Source organism: Zalophus californianus, chromosome X (assembly GCF_009762305.2).
Source record: "Zalophus californianus isolate mZalCal1 chromosome X, mZalCal1.pri.v2, whole genome shotgun sequence".
Taxonomy (NCBI): domain Eukaryota; kingdom Metazoa; phylum Chordata; class Mammalia; order Carnivora; family Otariidae; genus Zalophus; species Zalophus californianus.
This window is the reverse complement of record NC_045612.1, coordinates 119,258,000-119,285,464: the sequence shown is the minus strand read 5'-3', so window position 1 is coordinate 119,285,464 and position 27,465 is coordinate 119,258,000. Positions and strand designations below refer to the sequence as shown.

At 44.5% G+C, this 27,465-nt stretch overlaps 2 protein-coding genes across 6 annotated transcripts in view; both read left to right on the top strand.

Moving 5' to 3' along the window:
• Window positions 1-1,024: 1,024 nt before the first annotated feature.
• Window positions 1,025-9,372, top strand: TCEANC (transcription elongation factor A N-terminal and central domain containing). Of its 2 annotated transcripts, none has more exons than XM_027609432.1 (3): window positions 1,025-1,096; window positions 3,033-3,159; window positions 8,295-9,372. In XM_027609432.1, exons 2-3 carry the CDS (start codon window positions 3,102-3,104, stop codon window positions 9,341-9,343), a joined length of 1,107 nt encoding a protein of 368 aa, XP_027465233.1. In that variant the 5' UTR covers window positions 1,025-1,096; window positions 3,033-3,101; the 3' UTR covers window positions 9,344-9,372. The 2 variants fall into 2 exon arrangements, with proteins under 2 accessions (XP_027465233.1, XP_027465234.1); XM_027609433.2 differs by having other exon boundaries at window positions 1,068-1,182.
• A 16,266-nt stretch (window positions 9,373-25,638) lies between these two features.
• The window catches only part of RAB9A (RAB9A, member RAS oncogene family), a 28,753-nt gene continuing 26,926 nt past the window's right edge, over window positions 25,639-27,465 (top strand). For 3 of the 4 annotated variants that reach the window (XR_004819805.1, XR_004819804.1, XM_027609442.2), the window contains exon 1: window positions 25,639-25,891. The gene's annotated coding sequence lies outside the window, so the exon portion shown is untranslated. Of the gene's footprint in view, window positions 25,892-25,936; window positions 26,272-27,465 lie in introns of those variants that run through there. The other variant, XM_035725479.1, reaches the window with a different exon arrangement.

Genomic DNA, 27,465 nt, shown 5'->3' with positions numbered 1-27,465 from the left:
ATGCCAACGTTGCTGGAATGATCTCTCACCATACTAGTCTCCACATTACTCTGCTCAAAATTCACAGTCTAGGGAGGGGTGTGCAATGGGCCCAGCTTGTTCCTGTGGCTGGCCCCTGGCTAGGGCAGATGGCGGCACCCAATCGGCTGTTCAGAAGGTGGGCTGAAAGCTGAGTGGCCCAAACCCACCAAAGTCCACCACCTGGACCCCATTACATAAAAGCTGGCATCGGGTACATGTAATTGCCCCAGCCAGCCTACCAATTCAAGAGATTTACTTTTTTTTTCAAAGATTTTATTATTTAAGAGAGGGAGAGAATGAGCAGTGGGGAGGGGCAGAGGGAGAGAGAGAAACACACCCCGCTGAGCAGGAAGCCTGACCAGGGGCTTGATCCCAGGACCCCGAAATCAGGATCCCAGCCCAAAGCAGACACTTAACTGACTGAGGCCACCCAGGCGCCCCCAAGAGCCTGTTCAATAAATTAGATTTATAGGTGTCGCACTTTGTTCTTGTGATAGAAACAATCTTAAAGCAATAGCCTTTTGAAAATAGTCTCTAGCTTTACCATCACTTTGATTTTATTGGACCCTTGCAGGGAAACAATGTGTACAGGTGAGAAGTGCAGGACTCACATGGCCGCTTAATGTTTGCTACTTTCACATCAACTGCTGTGTGCTAGGGGTGCAATAAATACCTTGTCGAGTTAATGACTACATTCGGTATATCGCATTTCTGGCCAAAGTTTTGTCAACATTTCGCTGAGCAACGTCTTGAATGAGAGCAGAAAGCGTACGCCGTAGAGTAGTTCAACAAACTTTGCAGCTGAAAAGCTTTTAGTTTCTTTGAATTCAGGCCCTGCCGCCAGATCGACAGCCCGGCCAGGGGTCGCCCTGCAGCCAGCGGCGGAGGCGGATCCGCCGCCGCTAGTCGCTCTGCGCAGACGCCATTTACCTAGCACGCATGCGCTGGGGCCCGGGCTCGCGCTCTCTACTCTGCGGGCTTGGATTGGTTGAGCCTCGGTGGTCCCGCCCCGCGTACCGGAAACTGTCTCTTGACGCGGAGGTCTCCCGAGATTCCGCGGCTCCTGCGCTTCTCGGTGAGCGACTCCTTGGGCTGGGTTCTCCGGTGTCTCTGCGCACCGGTGCTCCGAAAAGCCCACCACTGCCCCGGGGGGTGCCCTCGGTGCGTCCTGGGTCGGGTAGGCCCGATCGTGCCCTCGCTCCTCTTCTCCACCCGAAGTCGCCGGGGTGGGCCGATCTCTCGGGACCGCCGCCGCTTCTGGGCTAGGTGGCGGGCTGGCACACGGGGACGGCTTGCAGCAGCCTTCGCTTGTCGCCCCGCCCCACCCTGCGGAACCCGAACCCGGGCCTGAGCGGGCCCTTGGGCTGGTCCCTTCCACTCGCTGCACCTGTGCTAGGGATCGTCCTAACATGAAAGGGCCCTAGCGCCGTGTTGAGGGGCTGTTGAGAAACGGCGGCGCCCCAACAGGTGGCATCAGTTCTCTCCATAGAGGAAGGGCCTCCCTGTGTAGCTGGAGAAGTGTATGTGGCTTATGACCAGAAACAGAATTTCTCTTTGATCTCCCTTCTCCCCGGGGTTTAAGCCAGATGTGGGCAGATGTGTGCAACCTGCCCATATTAGTTAATATTTACGAGCTTTTATATGCATTCAGTCAACAGATATATAGGACCGGCTCTTGCCGGCCCGGTGTAAACTCTTTGTGATATGTATTCAGAAGCTAGGGCTATAGGTGTGTGTGTAAGCATTACCCATTTTAGCATATGCTCTAGAACTGTGTTGTCCAATAGGTAGCCACTAGCTACACAGGCTAATGAACACTTGAAATGTTCCTAGTCCTAACTGAGATATATCAAACAGTGAATTCTGGAGAATTAGAATGAAAAAGAGAATGTAAAATATCACTAATTTGTTTTTATCGATTCCGTGTTGAAATGGCAGTATTTTGGATACACTGGTTAGGTAAAATGTCATTAATTTCACCTGTTCATTTTTTAACGTTACTAGAAAATTTTAAGTTATGCATTATATTTCTGTTGGATAGCACTGCTTTAGAAAGGGGTCAGCAGACTAGGGCCTGCAGCCAAATGCAGCCAAATCCAGCCTGCCTGTCTTTGAAAAAGGATTGATTGGAGGAAAGCCATACTCATTCTTTCATGGATTGTCTATGGCTGCCGTGTCTGCCACAAGAGCAGCAGAGTTGAGTAGTCCATACAGAGATCGGATGGCCTGCACAGCTGAAAATATTTACTATCTGCCCTTTTACAGGAAAAGTTTGCCGACCCCTTGCTCTAGAACAGCGCCTGGTATGGTAAATACATGTCATGTAAATCTTTTCATTACAGCCCTGTATAATTGTCATTCAGGCTTACTGTGTGACAGGCCTGGTTCTAAGGAGTTTATAAGGACTATCTCATTTATTTCCCGCATTAATCCTAGGATGTGGAATTTCCCCGATTTTGTAGATGAGGAAATCGAGGCCCAGAACGGGCAAGAAACTTACCAGACACGCTCAACACCCCTCACTTCTGTGAACTATACCTTCTTGACCCTCCTTATCCCCACACGTTTGATTCCTGGAGTCTGCTTGATTAGCCCACAGTGGGCCCCATGCTGCTGCCTTTATTAAATTATTTTTTAATTTTAAATGACTTTTCGAACTAGACTTGAGATGAGGTCGGCTCCCGTGGAAGAAGCTGAGGGGCACTGGGCTTCGGTGCCGTGGGTACAAGCAAGCTGGTCTGTAGTGAAAAGAATGAAGCGCACGAGCAGAGAGGAGAGGGAGCGCTCTGGGTGCTCTTTTCTCATTTAACATAGAAACACTTGTTGAGTGATAGTAAGCACTGGCCAGGTGTTTGCCAGGCATGTCTCAGTGAATGAAACAGACGTCATTCTTTTACGGTCTTGTGGGGAAGGCAGACAATAAAACAATTTTTAATGTGATACACACCATGAAAAAAAACCACTGCAACTATTGGATGGTTTTTTGTTTTGTTTTCTTTTGTTTTTAACAGGTTTCCTCATCTGTAAGATGGAGATAAGCCATATACCTGACTCGGGCTCATTGTGAGGATGGAGATGACATGAATGTGTGTGGCACATGGACTTCAATAAATGTACATTGCCTTCTGCTGTTAAGAGGTAAGGAAGGGAATGAGTCCAGGGCATTGGGTGCATCGTGACACTTAACACACTGCAACCACCAGTTGTCACTGTAGAGAATGTTCTCAGGTGAGCGGTACATGGCAGGTGTTTTTACTATTTCCCAGTGGGACTCATCCAGCTGAATCCGAAAGCAGAGAGGTTCTATGTATTTGGTCTAGGAGCAGGTCCGGGGCTGTCTTCAGGGGGATGGCAGCGTAACTGAGACGGTCCTGCCGCGGGAGGGCCTCTTGCCCGTGCGCACAGGGCAGTGGTGGCAGCTCTGGTTTAAATCAGAGTCACTGGGATAGCTGGGAGGATACCCAGGCCTACCCTCAGGGGTTCTGATCGCTTCTGCCTGGGACGAGGCCCTGGCGTTGTTTTTGTTTTTGCTGTTCAATTTCTCCAGCCGATTCAGGTTTATAGTCAGGACAGACAGCCACCCATGGTGAGAATTAGGCTGGGCCCAGGGAGCTAGTGACACAAAGGCACAGAGCTGTGAAATGGGCAGAGCCTGTCGGTGTCAAGCGAGGTCATGGAGGAGGATCACGGAGGAGGCTGGAAGGGGGGCCTTTTATCACCTGGCCAAGGGCCTTGGGGCTCCATCCTGAGAGCACAGGGGCACCTCTGAAGGGCTTTAAGTGGGAAGTTGAGGGGATATCTTGGTGAGCTCTGTAGTAGAGGATGATCCCTCTGACAGAGTGCCGTGAATCAGAAGGGACGCAGTGAAGAAGCAGTTAGAACCTGCCAGATGGTGGGAAGCCCAGATTGGGCCCCAGCATTCCTCCTGGGAGTGTCCTCTAGCAGCCCTGTCTATCCTTTGCAGACACCCTGTGTTGAAAGTGGCCAGTTTCTTGTCCGTATTCCTTCCACTGGGCTGTCAGCTCCCTCAAGGCAGAGAGGATCTCTTTAGGCTCAGCAGCTAATGTGTCCTTAGATGTGTAATAAATATTTATTGAATGAGCTCTGTAGAGCTATAAACTGGATACACAGCTTTTCTTGTCTTCTTATGGCAGTACTCAAAAGTCTCTATCTCCGTTGCTTTCACAGCATACCCTCCTAGGGCAGTAAATGCTTTATATCCACGTCATTGTCCCACAGGGGGAGCAGAAGGTTTGGCAGGATTTAAGTGCTGTTAGACATGAGGAGGAGGGTGGAGAACAGTATGGTGGTTCCTCGGAAAATTGCAAATAGCATGACCATGTGACCCAGCAATCCCACTTCTGGATATTTACCCAAAAGCATTGAGGGCAGGGTCCCGAAGAGAGATTTGTATGTCCGTGTTCATAGCAGCGTTTATTCACAACGGCGAAAAGGTGGAAGCAACGCAAATGTTTATGATGAATGGATAAGGACCACGTGGTCTATACATACAGTGGAATAGTAATAGTCCAGGACACAGGCTACAACACAGGTGAACTTTGAGGACATTATGCCGAGTGAAATGAGACAGACACAAAAGGCCAGATACTGTATGATTGCACTTAACGTGCAGCACGTAGTCAAATTCATCGAGACAGAAAGTAGAATGATGGTTGCCAGGGGCTGTGGGGGAGAAAGGAACAGGGAGCTGTTGTTTAATGGGTACAAAGTTTGGTTTGCAAGAGGAAAAGCGTTCTGGAAGTTGGTTGCACAACAACGTGAATGTACTTAACACTACTGAATACTGCTTTAAAATGTTTAAGATGGGAAAAAAATGTTTGAGATGATAAGTCTTACGGTGTGTGTATTTTACCACAATTAGAAATGAAAAAGAAATACAGAGGAGAGGTAAATAAAAGGACATATGAAATAAAGAGCAGAGTACTTATGTGTGAATACATTAACGTCTGTGGATTTACAGAAGTGAAGAAAAGTTTTGCTGGTAAGACAGACTGCTGTTCTCATCATTCTGAAGCTCCGAAGCTATAAAGTTCCCTTCAGACTCTCCTTGAGACTCTGACCGTTCGTTGAGAAATTCTGACCTGAGTTAAATATTGCCCAACCTCCCTGTGGGCACTCTAGACCTGTCTCTTATTAACCACCTTGCCAACATCTGGCAAACTTCCATCCTGATTTCTTCAGTAGCAGTGCCTCTAGAATGAATACGGAATGCAAGCAAGATGACTATTTCTTCTTTGTTAGGAAACTTCCCAACAAGTTGGGGAGGGTTCAAGTATCTTAAGCAGCTTGAAACCTTATCACGGTGACTTGGCTGCGTGACTTCCTCCAGATGCCAGGATGTCAGGCAGACAATTCTGAGAGAAAGTTCAGCAATGGAGGCCATGTATTTTTAATTTTTCTGCATTTTTACCTTGCCTGTTCTTTGTTTACTGAGCCTCTGATCCTTAGGAAGACCTCCTTCACTGTTTTCACTCTGGAATTGTAAAACAGGTAAAACAATGATCTTGAAGTACTGATTCTTGATAATGATAAAAAATAGCCTCTTAAGGGCGCCTGTGCGGCTCAGTCCGTTCAGCATCTGCCTTCGGCTCAGGTCGTGATCTCATTGTCCTGGGATCGAGCCCCGCATCGGGCTCCCTGCTCGGCAGGGAATCTGCTTCTCCCTCTGCCCCTCACCCTGTTCTCGTGCTCTCTCTCACTTTCTCTCTCTCTCTCTCAAATAAATAAAATCTTAAAAAAAAAAAAAAAGCCTCTTAAGATCCTGAGTTGCTGCCTCACAAGGGACTGCCCGGGTTGTCCACATACCAGCTCCCTCTGGTGGCAAAACTGCCAGACTCGCAATCTCTGTCATCCTTGAGCTGGCCCAGCAGGGAAACACCCGTAGGAACCTCACAGTTGTGACCCAGGGTACTTACTCTTCCTGCTTGAGAGGAGATGCAACTGGTTTAGACCCAGCAGTAGACTTCTTAGGAAATTGTGAATGCTAATCTGAAGGCAAAGCCACACGTCGCTTAGCACCTTCATGATATTCTGATTCTAGAGGGAAGGTAGAAGACCGATCCATTTACCGTGCCATTTTCAAATAGGCAAACATTGTAAATACGTGGAGTTTATCATGAAATGATATTGGACGAGTCACTTTTCCGGTTATGAAAATAATACATAGTCATCATACAAAATATGGGAAGGAATAAAAGAATGAACAAAAAATCATCTAAAATCTTGCCATTCAGAAAACGTCACTGTCTAAAGTTTTGTGTATTTGTTTTTGACCATTTCTCTTCACATGTGATTCTTAAATAAAATTTGGATCAGACTCTATATGCTGTTTTTAAATAACAACTTTATTCAGATATTTATATACCATACAGTTCATCTCCTCAAAGTGTACACTTCAGTGATTTTTAATATATTTACAGTTGTGCAGTTCATCACCACAGTCAACTTTAGAGAAGTTTGTTCACTTTCCCCAAGAAAAACTGTACCCGTTGGCAGCCACCCCCCTTTCATTCCACCGCACTGGTTCCCTGCAGCCCTCTGCTCCAGCCCTAGTCAACCACCAAATAGATTTGCCTATTCCGGACATTTCATATAAATGGAATCATACAATATGGGGTCTTCTGTGTTTTTTAACTTAGCATAGTGTTTTCAAAGCTCGTCCATGTTGCAGTATATATCAGAATTTCATGGTTTTGTTTTGTTTTGTTTTGCCAAATACCATTCCATTGGATGGATAGGCTACATGTTGTTTCTCCCGTTGACGGGCATTTGGGTTGTTTCCACTTTTTGGCTATTAAGAGTAATGCTGCTGTGAACATGTGTTTGCAAGTTTAACCATTTGGGACCTTACAGTTTCTTCAGAGTTGGAAGAAAATTCTTACATGGACAGCTTCCACGTCTCTTGCTTCCCTAAAGTAATTTTGTAGAAATGGAATCACTGACCAAAAGAAAAAGACATTGCATTTCACAGAACTTGTCAGATGGTTTCTAAGAAGACGGCATTGATCCTCTCTGTGCTCGCTTCAGTGTTATTAGACTATGTGCTTAGTGATGAGCATTTTTTTAAAGATTTTTTTATTTATTTAGAGTGTGTGAGAGCAGGGGGAGGGGCAGAGGGGGGAGGGAGAGGGAGAGAATCTCCAGCAGACTCCCTGCTGAGTGCAGAGCCCGACACGGGGCTCGATCCCACGACCCCGAGATCATGACCTGAGCCAAAACCAAGAATCAGATGCTCAACCTACTGAGCCACCCAGGCGCCCCAGTAATGGGCATTTAATATAAAGTGCTATGGAACAGAAGCCCATGAGTTTTTGAAAAGACAAGGTCCCTGCTATCAAGATGCATAAGTCCATATTTAGACCAGATGGGCAGATGCAGATCCAGGGGTATTAGGTAGCAAGGTTATGTGCATTATGTGGAGAGAAAAATAGACTGGTTAGATAAAGTAAATATTTACCTGCCCAGGATGAGATAATCATCAAGCAACTTTTTGCACCTCAAAGTTAAACAGAAAAGTTAACGGAACCAAAGTGGCCTAGGGACTAGCTGGTCCAAAGTCATAAATGGTCCAGATCGCTTCGTGTGAACCCTTACCCTGCTTTTCAGAAGACTCGGATGTCAGCACAGTGCCCGTTGACTCTTGGGGCCCATCGGATCTGGTTCCGGCTGCCTTGCAGCCGATACTCTTATGATTTCTTCAGATTCCTTGGGACATCTAAACAGCATCCCCCTATTGCCCTGTTTCTCATTCTGTTATTCAGAAAAATACCACTTAAATATGATAAAATCAGCAAGTAGTTCAGCTATATAGCTGAATATGGGGGTAAACAATCCAGTCTTGCTCAGACTTACCCTGTTCATGCTGACACTGGCATGATTCCATGCCCAACATGACCACCAAATTCCATCCAAAGCAATTGACCGATCTGGATCTGGAAAGAGCATTGATTTGGAAAATTTGATTGGCAAAAGTTTTAGAGCTCTTCTAGTAAGCTTCTTTTAAGCAACCGTTAATGTGGAAGCTGGTTGCAGTGCTGCTTCCCCCCCAACTACCCAGACTCAGCCTTTTGCAACTGAACCATACCACATTGCAGATTCCATTTTCTAACAGGTCACGCCCACTTCTGTTACATAACTCTTTCAGAAAACGCCGCGTAGGTAACTGGCAGAAAGCACTCTGCTACTATCAGGAAGCTGCAACTGGTAAGCCCAAGCTTAAAAAAACAGAAACCTCTTTTCTCTTTTCTTTGCAGCTGTAAAGATGTCTGACCAGAAGCAGGTAGCTGCCAAAGCCTCCCTTATTGAGCAACTGATGTCTAAAAGGAATTTTGAGGATCTTGGCAACCACCTTACTGAGCTGGAGACTCTTCATGTGACTAAAGAGCATCTCCAGGAGACTGTTGTGGTGAGGGCGGTGTACAGAGTCCTCAAAAACTGCCCTACGGTGGCTTTGAAAAAGAAAGCCAAGCATTTGCTGTCAGAATGGAAAGCTCTTTATAAGGATCTCCACTTCAAACCAAGGGACAGCCCTAAATCACTCCCTACCGGCAGAAACTCCAGACTTTCTCATGACCCAAGTCAGGATGAGATATCAGGCGGCTCCAGGTCTAATTCATCACCCCACGATGTTGCAGGAGCTATTGAAACACTTGTGCCTGAAAATAGCACGAGTCAGATGGAGCCCGGGGAGGAGCATTTCAGGGGTGGTGACCCAAAATCCACTGACCAGAGATCCAGTGAGTCGCTGGATCCCACAGTACCTGTGAGAGCTAAATGCACAGAGCTTCTTTATGAAGCTTTAACAAGTTCTTGCACAGATCAGCCCAAAACTGATTTGTGGCAAAACTTTGCAAGAGAAATTGAAGGGCACATTTTTACCCTTCATTCGAAGAACCTCAAAAAGTACAAAACTTGTGTTAGAAGCAAAGTTGCCAACCTGAAGAACCCCAAAAATTCTCACTTACAACAGAACTTGCTCTCTGGGACCACGTCTCCGAGAGAATTCGCCGAAATGACGGTGATGGAGATGGCAAGCAAGGAACTGAAGCAGTTGAGAGCCTCCTACACAGAATCTTGCATACAGGAGCATCACCTTCCCCACGCCACTGAGGGCATGCAGACAAAGAAAATAAAATGCAGACGCTGTGAGAAGTTCAATTGCAAGGTCACCGTAATCGCCAGAGGAACACTTTTCCTGCCAAGTTGGGTGCGGAATTCAAATCCAGATGAAGAGATGATGACCTATGTGATCTGTAACGAATGTGGGGAGCAGTGGTATCATAGCAAGTGGGTCTGCCTGTGATGGTAAATAAACGTTCTCTTAACCAAGAACTGGAGTGATACCGTTTTTTTGGTGCCACCCTTTTGTGCTTGGTTTTAAAATCTTACATGCACTATATTCTTTTTTTTCCCCAAGATTTTATTTTAGGGGCACCTGGGTGGCTCGGTTAGGCGACTGCCTTCGGCTCAGGTCCGTGGTCCCAGAGTCCTGGGATTGAGCCCCGCATGGGGCTCCCTGCTCAGCAGCGAGCCTGCTTCTTCCTTTCCCTTTGTATGCTCGGTCACTCTCGCTCTCTCTCCAATAAATAAAATAAAAATCTTATTTTATTTATTGGAGAGAGAGGGAGATAGCGAGAGAGAGCACAAGCAGAAGGTGGGGAGAGGGAGAAGCAGGCTCCCCACGGAGCAGGGAGCCCGATGCGGGGCTCGATCCCAGGACCCTGGGACCATGACCTGAGCCGAAGGCAGACGCTTAACGACTGAGCCCCCCAGGTACCCCCCCAACAATATTCTTAATCCTAAGAGGAAGGAAAGTCAGTCATTCATTGAAGTTCACGCCACGATCACTAAAAGTTGACCGTTTGGGGAGAGAGTGGATGACTGTCTGCTTTGTGCTTTGTGCTTTGTGGCCACTTAGTCCTTTGCTGTACTCAGAGTGTGGTTGAGAGCAGCTCAGCAGGCCCTAGAGCTTGTTAGAAATGCAGAGTCCCAGGCCTCATGCTCCTGGATCCCCTGGTGATCCTGTTTAAGGCAGTTTAGTGCTGCTTTCTCAGTAGGCCAGGAGTCCGTAACAGTGGCTGCGTATGAGGATCATCTGGGGAGATTGACAACCCACTGATGCCCGGGCAGGGCAGGGGGGGCTCCCCAGAACAATTGAATCTGAATGCATGGGATGCAGCCCGGGCTCTTTTAATTCCTGAAGTTATTTTGAGACAGAGTTGAGAACTACTCCCACACAGGCTCTCACTTGATGGTCTCGCAGCTCTAAGAAAAGAATGTCACTGTACACTTTACACCTGAGGAAACGGGCCCCCAGGGGTGCTGTGACTTAGCTAGCCCAGCTGGAACTGCTCCCACACTGTCTTCCTCCAAATTCACCATCCAAGACCGCTTCAAATTTGACTTCTGAGAAAGGTGTTCCTGGCAATGTGGGACAAGATGAACAGTGTCTTTAGGCTCCAACATTGGATAACTAGGGCTTTGTTACTTTCCCCTCTCTTGTCTCACTTGTCTCTCCCTTGAACCATGAAAATTATCCTCTAATCCCACAGGTAGAATTTTGTTTCGAGTCCTTTTGCCTAGTCAGAGGAGTTGCGTATTTATTTGTTTGGGTTTTTTTTGTTTTTTCTGCACAAGTCCTCCAGAGTATATAAAGTGTTTATGAAATTTGGTTTCTGATGTTAGGGAGCCTTCATGTTCTCAAGGGCATATGAGTTTAGATCCGTAGGGGAGGACAGAAGCTCTCCTAGGCTCTGTGGCTGGGACCCCGCAAATTAGACGGACAAAAGACAGACTAACAAGAGAAAAACCGTTCATTAACACGCCGGGCATGAAACATACGGGAGAAACTCAGTGATGAAGAATTCAAACGGGTGGTTGGAACTTGGGCTTGTGCAATAGCATCTTAGCAAAGAATGATACATTTGTAGAGAAATAACAAGAAGAAAGGGGCTTTAGGCTTTTAGGGCCCGCAAACTGGGAGGGTAAATATATGGGGGGACTGATGAACATAATGGTCATTTAGTAAGGTTTGTTTGTGTAGACTCTCCTCGCTGCCAGCCTGAGGATGTTCCCTTCTTCCTGGTACAGAATTCCTGAGGGGAATTTACATTCTGCTTTCAGGCAGAGAGCTCCTTCCGTGTCTGCCTTTTGTCATTTGCGTTCAGCCCAGAATGATCCTCATGCCAAGATGGCATATTGGGGGTCCCATACTCTGCACCCTTTTAGGTCTGAAGTTCCAATTGTGCTAATGTAAAAACAGGCCTTGATCTGTCAGAGGTCGTCCGTTGCCTCAGCCTTTGAATCTACCAACATTTCTCTAATGAATGAATTGAAGAGGAAATTCCTTCTTTAAGGCTTTTGCAGTGTTGAACCAACCTGTGCGATTATTTAAGCACAACACACCTCTGTGATTATGGCTGATTTTGTTCTCTTTTGAGAACTTGTCGAATGTTGATGGTTACAGTTTTGATAAGCTTACTTCAGAGTTATACACATTTTCACCAGTTCTTTTCTCCCACCGTTCCTAACTTCCTGTGTCAGAGCTCTGAAGGCCTAACCAGATACACAGTTTACCTGCCTCCTGACACAATTCCCCAAATGGTGCCTAAAACTAGAATATGTTCGCGTGTTCCAAATGGGTTTGAAGTAATCGGAGGCCCTCGAGTGTGAATTCTATTTTGATATCTTTTCCCCTGGTGGCTTCCCGGGGCTGCCTATTTTGATGTAACATGCTAGTCTTAAAGAGAAACTTGCAGAGTCACCTAAAACTTGAAGTTTCACAAACTGGTTTCATGTGACTTAGGATGATCTTAAAAACTATTCAGTGGTTCTAAAAGGGCACATCACATGAAAACCAAGTGTTCGTGTCATTGTTTGTTTTTTGTGTGTGGTGGGGCTTTAAAAAAGTTTTTATGCTGGAATTGTGCAAACTTCATTTGCAGACAAATAAAGGCATTTGAAATGGAAATTCCTTCACTCTCCAAAATGTAAAAATCTGGGTAGTCCTTTTCATTTCCTTTCGACTGGTCAGTGACTTTTGGAACCAGAGATAGGCAAATAGCAGTGTGGGTTTTTTTTTTTTTCTTTTAGCCAATGAGACAGCATTACATTTTTAAGTATAATCATCCTTTCACATTCTGTGTCTCACCCACTAAAAAGAAAGTGTTTTCCTTTAAAATTGCTTCTGGGGGAAAGGAGCTTTCATTTAATTTACAATCACGGTTACAGAAATGGCAAGTACAATGGCCCCAAGGTCCGGGGCGGGGCGGGGCACGACAGGAGCTGACCAGAGCTGAGGTGAAGTCACAGGAGCCACTGGGTTCATTAGGGCCCTTGTCAATCATCATAAGGACTTTGGGTTTTTTCCAAGCCCGATGGGAAGCCATTGAAGGGAGGGAGTTGGTAGTGAGACAACTTCAGTGGCCTTTAGGAAAGTTCCCTCTGGCTGCTTTGTTAAATTAGTTGGGGAGGGAAGGCAGGATGGATGCAGAGACATCCAGTCAGGTGGCCATGGCAATGGTCTCGTTGTCATGTGACTGGTTCCAAACAAGGGTACACCAGATGGTCTCCCTGCATGTTTACAGTTGACAGAGTCCTTGGCGATGGGGTTCGGGAAATGCTACTCCAAAATCTGGTACCTTCTCATACAGAAGAAACTGAAGGAATCCAAGTAAGGGCCTGTAGGTGGAGGACTCTTTGGCCTCCCCCTCCTCCCCTGAGGCAGGTCCTAAGCCCCTCCACTGAGAGGTGCCCTCCTCCTACCCGAGGAAAGGAGCATCCCTGATCTCTGCAGAGGCAGGCACACAGGGGAATCTGAGCAAAGAGGACTTTCTAGGTTTTCCCCTTGGCTCATACCCTTCGGTCCTATCACATTCCTCCCTGACCTTCCACAAAAGCACACCGGTTTAACTCTCTTTGGGGCTTCGTTTCCTTATGAAGTCTCCTGTGTCATGTAGAATTTATGTTACATAAATGGGAATGCTTTCCTTTTGTTAATCTGTCTTTTGTTACAGAGCCCCAGCCAAGAACCTAGATAGGATAGAGGAAAAAATATTTTTTTTTCCCATCCTTATATAGGCAGTTTTGCAAATGGGTGTTTCATCAAATCCAACAACCGCAAATTCCCTACCTGTGACCCATAATAAAAATGAACTAACAGCACAGAAATTCAGTACAAGTATGGCCCGGATCTTGGTTGCCCTGGTTACGAGGAGTAGCTGCATAGGGCATAAGCATCAGCTGTTATACCTCAATCTAGAAGGGCTCTTCATGCCTTTTCCCACATCACCCTCCTTTTGTCCATGTTACTTTTTTTAGATAAAAAGTTGGATACAATTGCAGCTCTGTCTCTTCCCCAGCACTTCCTGGGTTGAGAGGCTCCTTTCATTCCCTATTTCCATTTCTAAGCACCAGGCAGGGAGCCTGCAGCTGGCCACGCTCCACTGCCTTTGCGAGGGTGGGGTCTTCGGCTTTCTGGTCAGATTGCTTTATTTATAACTTCCCAGTAAATGCAAAATATTTTACACAAGTATTTTTATATCTCTCAGAGGTATTTACTGTAAGTGCCTAGATTATAGAAGGCGTCCTCTTGCTTTCAGAAGAGCCCACAGTCCAAAAGGAGAAAGGATGATGACTTCATATGATTCCATTTGCATTACTATTCAAAATGAGGTTTGCAGAGACGTTGCCGCGCATTAGCAGAAATGCCGTGCCGTGCGGTGGCAAGTGCCCATTGCTCTATTGCCCAGCGCTCGGCGCTCAGGGCAATGAGGTGATCGAGAGCCATTCCAGGCCTCCGGACCCGCAAAATGCAGGGGACGCACCAATGACGTGGCCAGCTATCATTTTACATTTTAAGAGCTATGAGAGAAACACCGGCTGACTGACTGATGAGGCAGGGGTGCAGGGTACCCGGGAGGATCAGGGAGGGCTTCACGGAGTCTGTGACGCTCAGGGTGAATGTTGAGATGAAGTGAGCCAGGCAGAGGAAGGGGGAGGGATATTCCACCCCTGCATTTGCTAGATTCCTGGCACTTCATCTACAGGATCTCACGTAACCTTCACAGCTACCCTGCCAGCATTTTAGAGGTGAGGAATCTGAGGCTGAGAGAGATTAAGTTAGTTATGCGGGGCTACACAGAGCCAGATTCCATTTATCTATTTGACAGAGAGCTCATGACCCGAGCTGAAGGCAGACAGTTAACCAACTGAGCCACCCAGGCGCCCCTACAGTTTTGTTTTCATGCAACAGATGTACACATATCCCCCAGCTTTGTGAAATCTCACAAGCTGCTGAGCAGGAAGTTTGCAGACATTTTAGTGGATTTCAATGCCATTGGAAAATGAGGTGGTGGCTAAAGGGGCTGAAGGTTCCTTTTGGGGGTGATGAAAACGTTCAAAAATCAATTGTGGCGATGGTGACCCTACTCCGTGAATGTGCTAAACACCATCAAATCATACATTTGGAATGGGGGAATTGTGTGGTCTGTAAATTAGATCCCAATAAATAAAGCTGTTATTAAAAAAATCAAATGAACTGAGGGAGGGAATTAGAAATAGAAATACTCTATTGGGTATTTATGTCAGCGAATCATTCTGAACCTTTAGTATATTCATACATGTAATGGAGAGAGAATGGCAGTCTTTGTCAAAGGGGCCTTGCAAGGAGCCTCCCCTGCCAGCTCACAGTGACCCAGAGAGAGGCTGCATCTGCACCTCGCGGCCTCTGTCCAGGCAGTTTGCTGGGCCCCAGCCTTTGTATTTCTGCCTAGAAGGCCCCTCCCTCTTTCAGTCCACAAAACAAACAGGGCTAAAGCTTCCTCCCACAATGATCGCTCCTTGTGTTTCTAACCCGTTTCTCAAGCCACAGACTTGAGCTGTACTATGAATGACATCAAGCCCCCTAGAGCATAGAAAATCTAGAGTCAACCCAGAGCAGTTGCCATTTACATCCCTGGTTAGATCTGTACTTTGAAAAGAAACTGCAGATAAATTCACTACCTCAGAATGAGGCCCTGACATCAGCGGCATGAGCCAGACCTGGGAGCGAATACAAAAATGCACCCCCCGCCCCGCCCCATCTCAGACCGGTTGAATCTGAATGTATGTTTTCACAAAGCCCTCAGTGATTCCTCACAACGCAATCAGTTTGTGAATGCTCTCTTGTCCACAGCAACCGGGCCTGTGAACTCTGCCTTCCCTCTTATGCTTTTGGATGAAATGCCTGAGTTTCTAGCTAACAGGGATCTCTCCACTTGTCTTGGTCACCAACCACCTCCACTCTCCACACTACTAAATCCAAGGGACAGTTCTCAGCCCTGAAACCTGTCAGCAGCATTTGACACGCTGGCCTCCTTGGGAACACTCTTCATGTGGTTTGCAGTCGATTGTACTCTCTCTGGTTTTCCCTCTTACTGGCCACTCTGTCTCAATATTATTGCTGCTTCCTCATTATTTTCCTGACCTCTTAACTTTGGAGTGTCCAGAATTTAGTCCTCGGACACCTTCTGTATCTACACTCACTCCTTTGTTGGTGTATCTAGTTCCATGGCTTTCTATACCATCTATATGCTGATGACTCCCCCTCTTTATCTTCAGGCTTGCATCTCTCCTCTGAATTCCAGGCCCCGAAATCTAACAGCCTGCTTGAGAACTCTACTTGAATGTCTGACAAGCATGTCAAACTTCGTATGTGTAAAATCAAGCTTCTGATCTTCTCTCCAACGCTACTTCTCCACTTAATAGCAACTCCATAGTTGGATAACTTAAGCTAAAAACCTTGGAGGTATGATCAAGTCCTTTTTTTCCCTTCCTTCAAACTTCCAATCAATCAACAAATCCTGTTGGCTCTATTTCAAAGATTAAGAAGCCCAACTTAAAAATGGACAGAAGATTGGGGCACCTGGGTGGCCCAGTCAGTTAGGCGTCTGACTCTTGATTTTGGCCCAGGTCATGATCTCAGAGTTGTGAGGGAGAGCCTGGCGTAGGGCTTCATGCTGGGCGTGGAGCCTACTTAAGATTCTCTCTTTCCCTCTACCCCTCCCTCTCTCTCTTAAAAAAAAAAAAAAAGGTCAGGTCATGATCCCTGGGTCCTAGGATCGAGCCCCACATTGGGTTCCCTGCTCAGCAGGGAGTCTACTTCGCCCTCTGGCCCTCCCCCGCTCATGCTCTCTCTCCCTTTCTCTCTCTCAAATAAAATCCTTAAGAATAAATAAATAAATAAAATTCTATCTGTTCATTGTTTTACTTTCCAGAAGGCCCTATAAATCTTAGGTAAGGAACATAGTTGAAAGAGTTGTTTGGTGATGTTGCTGCTGTTGAGTTTTTCTATGTATTACATATTGTGCTTGGCTGTATGTCAGTAATTCTAAAAGTGCCTCTTTGAAAATAATCATCCCCAAATCACATATATAAACATTATTTGCAACTTATGAGGTTTTTTTTTTAAGTGGTTTTTAGTATATTCACCAAGTTGTACAACCATCACCATCATCTAATTCCAGAACATTTCCATCACCACCCCCCCAAAACACCATTAGCAGTCACTTCCCATTCTTCCCTCCCTGGAGTCCCTGGGAACCACTAACCTGTTTTCTGTCTCTAGGGATTTGCCTACCCTGGACATTTCATATCAATGGAATCATGTAATATGTGGCCTTTCGTGTCCCGCTTCTTTCGCATGGGTTTTGTTTTTTTTTTTAACTTGAGAAGTAAAGCATATTTTACTAACCAAAGGGACTGTGCTGGCCTTTATTTAAAGTGCAGCTTTAATTGAATTCACATAAATAATTTAACATTTACATCTGTCATAATTGCACTTCTTCAAATTTTTATGTCAATAATTTTTAGTAATCACATGTTAAAACTTGACATTTTGAAAGACAAAAAACCCCCACTCATCTACAAAATAAAGGTCACAAATTTTTTTCTTTAAGAAAAGGGAAATATGGATATTTCCCCCTACTTATTTTAGTTGGCTAAGTAGAGTTCAATCAGATTTCATCACTATAACCACTGTTTCAGTAAAGACTTGTAGCCATTATTTAGTAAGGACCAAAGTCAGAAATTCTTAGCAACACGTTGGCTCGGTTTTTCCTCCCCTGCATGTCTTCTTCCAAACACACAATACAGTGTGGTATAAAATTATTGTGCCTTTGAATTATATGGCTTGGAAAAAAAAAAAAGAATTATATGGCTTGTTTTAAAGTAGTCAGTTCCTCACATAATTCCATTTTATCTCTAGGCTGAGAGATTTCACACTTAGCTCATCCTATGAATTTTCTCCGTTCTGTCTCTCCTCTATTTTATCACTGCTTCATGTTATTTGTGGACATGTTTCTTCCCTTTAATTGTCCATTAAGTTCCCTGTGCACATCTTAGTTATGTTTGTATCCCTCAAAACCCCAAGATTAACTCTGGGCATGGTAGATGCTTAATGCAATTTTGTAAAATAGGTTTTTACTTAGAGTGGAATTTCAATGAGTTCATATGTGTTTCTGTTCTACATCTGCCACCCCATACTTTGGAAACACTGCATCTAACTTTAATAAAACTGGATCAAATATTATGATTGTTAATGTTTCAAACCCACTCCCCCCAAAAAGTAATTTATTCAAAATAAGTTTATTTCATTCATGTTATGGCATTTGAAACTTACCAAATTAATGAAAGAGAGCCCTGAGTCATAAGGGTTGTGTTAGATTGTATTATTGCTCAAGTATTTGATGACCTTCCCAGTGAGACAATTCTAGAATACCATACCACTTAGATCAGCTTTGCCATGTGACTTGCACTGCCCCTCCCTTTAGAAGGATTGCACATCCTAATGTGTAACTCGCTTTGGCCAAGGACATATGGGTAGAAATGATGCATGTCACTTCCAGGTAGAAGCTTTAAGAGCCAACCAACCAATGAGAACTGCAGCATATCAGACGGGCTTCTCCATTAGCTCAGGTTCATCAGCTTGGGCCCAGAGGGAACGTGACATGGAATGGAACCACAGCTGACCTGTGATAGACATTAAGATGAGAAACAAATCTTTGTTTTTATAAGCTGCTGAGATTTGGCGGGGGTTTGGGGCGGGGGTCATTTTTTTCTTTTTTCTTTTTTTTTTTTTTACCACAGCATGGCTAAGCCTAGACTGATTGATAAAAAAGTGTTAAGAGAGGTATAATTCCAATTACCTGAATTTATATTATGAATCACAATAAGTTTGCACTAGATGATCTATATGATATATTCTAACTTTGTACCATTCCAGAGTTTGTACAGTTGACCCTTGAACAACACAGGTTTGAACTGCTCAGGTCCATTTATACGTGGATTTTTTTTTTTTTTTTTATAAATACAGTACAGTATTGTAAATATATTCTCTTATGATTTTCTTAACATTTTCTTTTCTCTAGCTTACTTTATGGTAAGAATACAGTATATAATACATATAACATACAAAATATGTGTTAATCAACTGTTTATATTATTGGTAAGGCCTCTCTGGTCAACAGTAGGCTATTAGTAGTTAAGTTTTGGGGGAGTCAAAAGCGACATGCGGATTTTTGACTGTATGAGAGTCAGTGCCTGTAACCCCCACTTTGTTCAAGTATCAACTGTAGTTTCAAATAAAGACATCAACTCCTTCTAACTTAGAGAAGGCATTTCTTAGGGAGATGTTGAGTAGTTCTTGGAGGCAAGGCTGGAGTATTGAGTTTGGACAGTGGACAGGAACAATGAGAATCCACACCATGAATGGCCTGATTAAGATGCTGTCACTGCTAGGCACTAGGTACTGCCACTGGCATCGTGACCACTGGCACTGTCTGTGGTCTCTGGACACCAGAGGCCACCACTACACATGCCAGAATGAACTTTGAACTATTCCAGCATCTCTGTGTTCCTTGCCTAAGGTTCAGATCTTCAGAGAGGGTATCTGATTGGCCATTCTTGGGTCTCATGCCCTGTATCCTTGTTGTGGGGGTTCTGGAAGAGCAAGTATCTAAGTAGCTGGCCTTTAGAGCTGTTATAATGAAAAGACTCACAAAATAGTTGGCTCCCTAACAGAAGGGCCTTCAGGTGCTAAGCAAAACCCCTTCTCCCCAACCCCCCGAAACTCTCAGAAGGTAAGAAAACTTTACAACTCCTAATGTGTATTTCTTACTAAGTCAGGCTTCCCTTTATGGGGGTATAACATAAGCAGTGCGGTATAAATGACTATACTGTAACTGAAAATTTATGAGGCGAATGGACATATTCTAGTCCAGTTCAGTAGAATTTTCTGTGTTGGTGGAAATATTCTATCTACACTGTCCAGTGGGCTGGCCACTCACCACATGTGGCTATTGAGTCCTGGAAATGAGGTAATATGACTAAGGAACTGAATATTGAATGCCATTTAATTTTAATTGATTTATATTTCAATGTAAGTAACGCCTATAGCTAGTGGCTAGACAGCATATTTCTAGTACCTTTAGGCACCACACCTACTTTTCTCCACTAAGTTCTTCACGTTTTCTGTTATATTTATTTCTAAATGTTTTATAATTTTGCTCCTGAAATTGGTATCTTTTTTAAATTTATATTTCCCGTGTTTGTCGGTTATATAAATGGAATTTATTTTTGTTAAACATTTTTTATCTAGCCACTATCTTGGTCCATTTGGGCTGCTATTACAAAATACCATCGACTGGGTGGCTTATCAACCACAGAAATATATTTCTCACAGTTCTGGAGGCTGGAAGACCAAGATCTTCCAGCAGACTCGGTGTCTGTTGAGAGCCCACTTTCAGGTTCATCAATGGCCCTATTTTCACAGTGTCCTCAGATGGTGGAAGGGATGAGGCAGCTCTGTGGGGTGTTTTTTTATAAGGGCACTGATCTCATGGTGAAAGCCCCACCCTCATGACCTAATCACCTCCCAAAGGGCCCACCTCCTGATACCATTACATTGGGGGTTAGGATTTCAACCCCTGGATTTTAAGGGGACACAAACATCTAGTCTACAGTAAGCTGCCTTGTTGAACTCTTTCAATAATAAGTTTTCTATAGAGTCCTTTTGAATTTCCAAGCATATTGTCTGTGCTGAATATAGTTTTGTTGCTCCCTTTGCAATCCTCATATTTGTTCTTTCTTTTATTTCTGTGTGCTGTGACCTCGAGTGCAATGATAAATAGAGTGCTTGCTGCAGACACACTTCTCTTTTTCTTGTTTTAAAGGGCACACTTTATAGGGCACCTGGGTCACTCAGCCAGTTAAGCATCTGAGTCTTGATTTTGGCTCAGGTCATGATCTTGGGGTTGTGAGACTGAGCCCCACAACGGGCTCCAGGCTGAGCGTGGAGCCCACTTGGGATTCTCTCTCTCTCTCCCTCTGCCCCTCCCCGTCTCTAGAAGAAAGGGGGGGGCATACTTACAGATTTTAACTATTAAGAATGATATTTGGTGTGGGTTTTTAGCAGATACTCTTTGTGAGGTTAAGGAATTTCCCTTCTATTCCTGGTTTGCTGAAATTATTCATCACGAATGGGTGTTGAATTTTGTTGAATGCATTCTTTTCTTCACCTATGGAGTTGATTGTATGTTTTCTTTTCCCTTTAAGCTATTAATATTTTTGTTTTGAGAGAGAGCGCACACGCATGCACGAGCAGGGGTGGGGTGGGGCAGAGGGAGAGGAGAGAGAGAATCTTAAGCAGGCTCCACACCCAGTACAGAACTGAAGCAGGGCTCAGTCTCACAGCCATGAGGTCAGGATCTGCACCGAAGTCAAGAGTCAGACCCTTAACCGAGCCACCCAGGTGCCCCTGAGCTGTTAATGTTAAACTATCCTTGCATCCCTGAGATACACCCACATTGTCAAGACATTAAATTATATTGTCTTCTTTTCTCTTGATTATTATTCACTTTTTGCTGCCTCTTTGCATGTCAGTATTTTTTGTTGAATGCCGGACATTGTGTGTAAATGCAGCATAAATGCTCTAGATGATATCTTCCACCACTGAGGGTTCCCTCTGTCCTCTATTAGGCAGATAGGGTGAGAGATCTATCACTTTAATCCAGTCAGAGATTGGGTTTAGGCTGAGCCTGGCTACAGCAATGGCCAGGAGCTCGCACAAGCTTGGATTATTGTGGCTACTGGGATGGCCATGGGGAGAGGAGATGAGAGAATGAGAAGTTGGTGATGTGAGGGCAATAGTGGTCTCAGGTTTTAAACCAAAAGGGTCAAGAAAGCTGCTGGTGGGCATTGGGTACTGAGACATATGGCATTGGGGGGGTGGGAAGAGGGGCACTAACATTCCTGTCCTGAGTTCTAAGAGCAATATGAAGTTCTGGATGTGTCTGTGGATTTCGGAGGGCTTCTGTTTAAAGGAAAAAGTGGCTAAGGTAACTGAATTTTTGTCTTCCCTAACTACTATAGCCTAAGGCAAAGATGACATTTGGATGCCATAGAAAGTAGGGTGCTTAAAATTCCTTTGTTAAAAAATTTCTACTTATTGCTCAAAAAAAATACTATAACATGGAATTCAAATTTTAAATAAAAATTCCCCAGAATCCTGCTGCCCTAACAATTCAACTATTTTGATTTTCCTTGCTGCTTTCCATTCTTTTTTATTTTATTTTTTTAAGGATTTTATTTATTTATTTGAGAGAGAGAGAATGAGAGAGAGAGAGCACGAGAGGGAAGAGGGTCAGAGGGAGAAGCAGACTCCCTGCTGAGCAGGGAGCCCGACGCGGGACTCGATCCCGGGACTCCAGGATCATGACCTGAGCCGAAGGCAGTTGCTTAACCAACTGAGCCACCCAGGCGCCCCTCCATTCTTTTTTAAATAAAAACTCTTATGCAGAAACACCCACCCACCCACACACACACACACACAAATATACTTTTTCTATAATGTAACCATGGTGTGCCTGGAATTTTCCTTCTACTGCCTCTAAAGGTGAAGTTCAGTTTATGACTCACATTCATTAGGAAGTCAGCAAAGGGATCAGATTCCTCACTTCATTCCTGAATTGTAATGCCTGTTCCGTTCTGCCATCTGTAATTACCTGAGTTAAGCTATGTTTAGAGTGTGGTAGGGAAAGAGCATCACTCTTCAAAATGCCCTTAATATTTTTAAGAGAATACATTAGAGCTAGTTATGGCTGAAGAAACAATCATAATTTTGGTTTTTCCATCAGTTATGAAGATTTTCTAAATCTTTCTAAAAGTTTGCATCTTTATTTAGAATTTTTTTGAGTGCTACTATGTGCTAGGTTCTTAGTGAACTGCTCTTTTCTCAACTGGTACCGCCCCCCCCCCCCCCCTTCCACAGCTCTTCCCACTGCTGCTTGCTCATCTTGAGGGCTCAGCATAAGTCCCCTGATTCATGCCTACTGTGGTACCATCCCCCTGTACTCCCACAGACTGCACCTTGTTTATTTCCTTCAAGGCCCTTAATCCAATTGGTAACTGCACTGTGTGTTTAGTTGCTTACTGAATGTCTCCCTCACTCTTCTGGGCCGTCCTGAGAAAGGGATTGAATCTATTTTATTCACCAAGGTAAGATCATATGATATAAACACAGTTGGTAGATGGGAGCAAAAATTCAGGGAGGGTGCTTGGGGACACCCCTTGAATTTCTCCTGCATCTTGTCTACCACTGTATTCGCAGTACCTGGCACAGTGTGGGCACTCACTATATATTTGTTGAATAAATACTAACATGAAATGACTTTTCATTTCCTGAAAAATCTTAAAACCACCCAAGGGAAGAGGGTAGATGTGTTTCTATACTACAGGCATTGGAAGGGTTTGGGCTGGTGTGGTGGTTACCCGCAAACTTGGGAAGTGCCAGTTGCAGTGGCTTCTGACTCCCATGCCCCCTCTCTTCTGACAGTGGGCAGGCTGGTGGAGGAAGCGTGTCGGTGGCTTTTGATTCCCAGGTAGCCATTCAACATCAGCCACTGTACAGAGCTCATGGGACCCATGAAAGAATATATGTTCTATCATGGTGGCAAGTCAGACTTTCCATTTGATTGTATCAACCTGAAGATCGCAAATCCTGAAATTTTCTTACTGGCGATATATAGATTAAGGATGATGCTCCTATTCATTTTTTGATTCACTACTCCTTTTTAAGCTAAGGAGTGAAGAAATCAGATTTCTGATATTTTCTCATATTGAAATTTTATCTGACTTCAGGATCAGGATAAAAAGTTAGTACTAGTGTAGGAAACATGCTGAATTTAGTTTCTAGCCAAACTGGAAGGGTGTGACATTGTTTGAAATACTGAAAATGTATATATTATATAAATATATGAATATATAAAGGAATATATGAATTAAATAAATGAATAAATATATACTATAGATAAATATAGATAATATTAATATTTATTGAAATATTTCTATATTTATTGAATATTTATTTATTCAATATTGAAAATTATTCAGTATTTATTTATATAAGAAATGTTTCTGGGGCGCCTGGGTGGCTCAGTCAGTTAAGCGTCTGCCTTCAGCTCAGGTCATGATCCCAGGGTCCTGGGATTGAGTCCTGCATCAAGCTCCCTGCTCAGCAGGGAATCGGCTTCTCCCTCTTCCTCTGCCCCTCCCCCTCAGATCCCGCTCTCTCTCTCTCTCTCTCTCTCACCTGCTCTCTCTCAAATACATAAAATCTTAGAAAAAAAGGTTTCCTCCACCGAACTGGGATTTTTTGCCTTCATACACTATTGATAACGTTCTTTTTCACTTATTGTATGTTGTTACATATTTTCACTCTGACTTTAAAGCCAAATATAATGGATTTCGAATTACTTTTTATGCTTTTCTCCCTCAGTACAGCTATGCGAGTACATCTATGTAATATTGAGAACAAATCTCTTATTTTGGTCAATGATTTAGGGAAATTATCAAATTTCTGATTATTTAGATATGTCATTTAATGGTCAAGTTGCCTACCATTGAGTTCTATGTTTTTCCTTGTAGGTGAAAAGTATAATCAATTTAACTAGATCAGTATTTATGATACCTGAGTCTGGGGCCCACTTATTTGTAATTTTTCATCAGAGATACCAGAGATGATATCTTTCAGACTCCAGCTGGAAATGGAGTATTAACTCCCAGGGCTCACAGTAATAAGTAGGTGTCATTTAATGAAAGAAAACATTAATGCTTAGCAACCTTGACCTCTTTTTCCTCCATGAGTGATGCAATGGATGTTTACAGAATATAAAGACAAAAGTCTTAATTAGATGAAGTGAGTCAAATGAGGTCAATTTTTAAATGTTTGTCGTCAGTAAGCAAGATCATGGAGCAAGAGAGACAAGAGACCATCTAACTTGTGTCAGCTTGCCAACCACACACATCCGACAACAAAAATCCCCCAAACTTGCCCTTCAGGGAAAATTTTTTGACCCACTCTATTCTTGCACTGTCAAATCAGTTAGGCAAAGAAAGGAATGTATACCTGAATATATGAATATTCTTAAGTGTCAGTTGTATAGTGTCTCAGTAATAGTTATTTCAGAAAAAGTAACTCCTTATTCTTTTTCAGGTGCTGACGATAATCTATACTCAGATGTTATATTCAATAATTCCGTAGGAGCTCTTGTTAATAGCTGCTTGGTATTAGCAGTTGCGGAAGATAAAGTGCATCACTCTCTGACTATGATTATGATATACAGTTTTCAGGCAGCCTTTCCTTAGTGATCCTGTGGGTTGCTTGTTGCAGCTTAGTTCACCGTACATGACACTATATAGTTCTTCTTTGGGAAAATTAATTCTAATGTTCTTATATGTTTTATTGTGTGGTTTTAATTATTTTGTATTTTAAAATAAGATAATATCTTTCCCCTCCCTATTTGCAATAGATTTATATTTTATAAACCTTTACTCATATTTCCTTGGGGGGAAATACCCTACATGGATAAAAAATAGATTTCTTTATAAAGAAAAATTCATTTAAGCTCAAACTAGAACTCAGTCTTTATTACAGGCCTCATTGTCATAAGTATTCTAAAATTGTCTTTAATACTTGTGAGAAACTCTACTAAAATACACTTTTTCTAGTGCTGAATGAAAAGACTACATTAGATTCTTTACCTGAAAATGACTCCCTAAAGAGCCGGAGGTTATTTAATGATTGTGAGCCCAGCAAATCATAAAAGTGAGGTCCTCCTCTTGCAATACAAACAAACTAAATCTACCCCACAAAATATAGTGAGAGGTCAGTCAAAGTCCCTCCAGGAACCTGTGTCGTAAGAACCATGCGCTCAACTCCATATATTGAAGTGAGGAATTAAGAAGAGGTTTTCCAGTAGTCTTTCTCCACTACTGCTTTATATTTAGAGATAACAGAGGCGGTATTTTAACAAGATGACGGAAAAGGTTTCCATTTACTTTCATAAAAATTCCTGTTAATGCCACAATATCACAGCTGTTTGCATTTTTCATCTACCATTTGCATATTCGTTTTCTTATGGAAATCACAAAAACCTGTGATTGTGCTGATGCGATCTGTTTATTTCCACTTTAGGTGAACTTTTAAAGATAACTATTATTTCGTGCTCCCTCTCGCCGGAACGCAGCTGAGGACACGAGGAGTAGCCGACCCCGGGAAAAAACGGCGATCTAGCGAGAGGACAGGCGTCCGGGAGAGAAGGTGAGGGCGGGCCGTGCCGCGGCCTCGAGGCCCCGCCTCCGCGGGCCCCGCCCCGGCCCGCCGCCATGTTGTTCCCTGGGCGCTGGACGTGAGTAGCTGGAGCTGGACCCCCGCAGCGCTACGCGCTCCTGCCCGCGGCGCCCCGACCTACTCTCCTCGGAGAGGAGCTGGACCGGCCAGCCGCGAGCTCCCGGGCGTCCTCTGTGTGGCCACGAGGTGAGTGGAGCGCGGACGCCCCTCGGGGCCGGGCGGGGGTCGGGGCCGGGCGCGCCAGCGTCAGGGTCTGGGGGGGCTCGTGGGCCCCGAGTGCGGCCTGGCCCTGCGGCGGCCGGGGCGGGGGCTGCGCGGGGCCGCGGGGCAATCGTCCGTCTCGGGACGGGGGACGGCTTGTTGCCTCCTGACTCCTGCTGACTGACGCAGGAGAAAAGACGAGTTCCCACAGCCACGTAACCCGAGGAGAGGGACACACACCCAGACACGCGGGGACACATGGAGGGACGCCAGACATCTGGAAGACACACGCAAACACCCGGGGAAAGAGAGATCCGCAAACACCTGGGGCGCACACGGACTCAAGCGCCGGGGGAGAGCGACACGTACGTGCGTTCTCGGGGAGTGGGGGGGGGGGGACACAAACCCCGCGGGAAACACACGCACACAAAGACACGCAGTCGGTCGGGGACACACAGGTACAACACCCTTTACCCCCAACCATTCGGGGACACACACACATCCACACGCCCCAGCCCGCCCGGACCAAACCATACCCCCGAATGATTAACGGAGAGGAAGCAAAGGCGGTCACAGGGTTTGATTTTGGCGACCTCTGTCAGGCTGCCCGGGTGAACGTTTGCCAACGTGTTAATGACCACTCGGTTAAGGAGTTTGGAGTGTGGAGCCAATTCTAGGGGCTGGCGGCAGTTTGGGGCATTATCTGAGTGAGACTGTGGCTAAGGTTTCAGAATCGTGTTCCTTTCTTCCAACTTAGTTTGTCAAGAGGCAAGGTGAGAGTTTAAAGTGCTGACCAAATAGCTGTGGCGGTGTTAGTTGTCTTTTTGTTGTTGTTTTTCTTTTTAAGTGATGATACATCCCGTGACCCGTGGTTCTTTTGAGGAATGACTTTTCTGCCTGGTTTCCAAAATGTCATGTCATCACAGTCTTTTTATAAGATTTCAGCAACCTGATAAAACCAGTAGAATTTGATTGCTTTTTTAAATTAAAGAAAAATTTTTACATGTTTGTCTTTCTGATACCACTGTACTGGAAAATCCCTAAACTGCCTGTAATCTCAGAAACTGGTTCGTGGAGCAAAACGAGAGAGATGAAGGAAACCCAGAACTCTTCGGTTTTTTTTTTCCCCAGCCTTTTAGGAAGGCTGTGCTTAGTTTCTCTTTCAGGAGCTTATGTCGAAATTATAAGCACTACTTGTCCATAACTCTCAGTATCTTACTTAGATCCCCAAATCTAAGACGATGGTGTGATCCGGGTGCTTTCAGTATTTTTGTGTAGTCGTTGTAGTTAAATTCCTCTTGCTTATACTAAAAAGTTTCTGGTTTGGTGACTTATTTTGGAGAGTTTTCTGATTTGGGGATGTTTTTGGTTTATCGTTTGTGAGGTTATATAGCAGACCAACGAAAACTAAGAACATCATTGGCCTTGTTGACTGTCTTGGAGGTTGGGGAAATACCTTAGTGCTCTTCCTCCTTTCCATCCTCTCGTGTCTTTTCGTTTCTTCCTGTCCTTACCACTCCTTCCGTGTAGACTACAGTACTCTGGAGGCCTGAAGCTAA

Excerpts from the sequence above, each read along its gene's own strand:
- TCEANC (XM_027609432.1), top strand. The coding sequence starts at position 3,102 with ATGAATGTGTGTGGCACATGGACTTCAATAAATGTACATTGCCTTCTG. Across the intron at positions 3,160-8,294 it reads TTGCCTTCTGCTGTTAAGAG|CTGTAAAGATGTCTGACCAG; the intron begins GTAAGGAAGGGA and ends TTTTCTTTGCAG.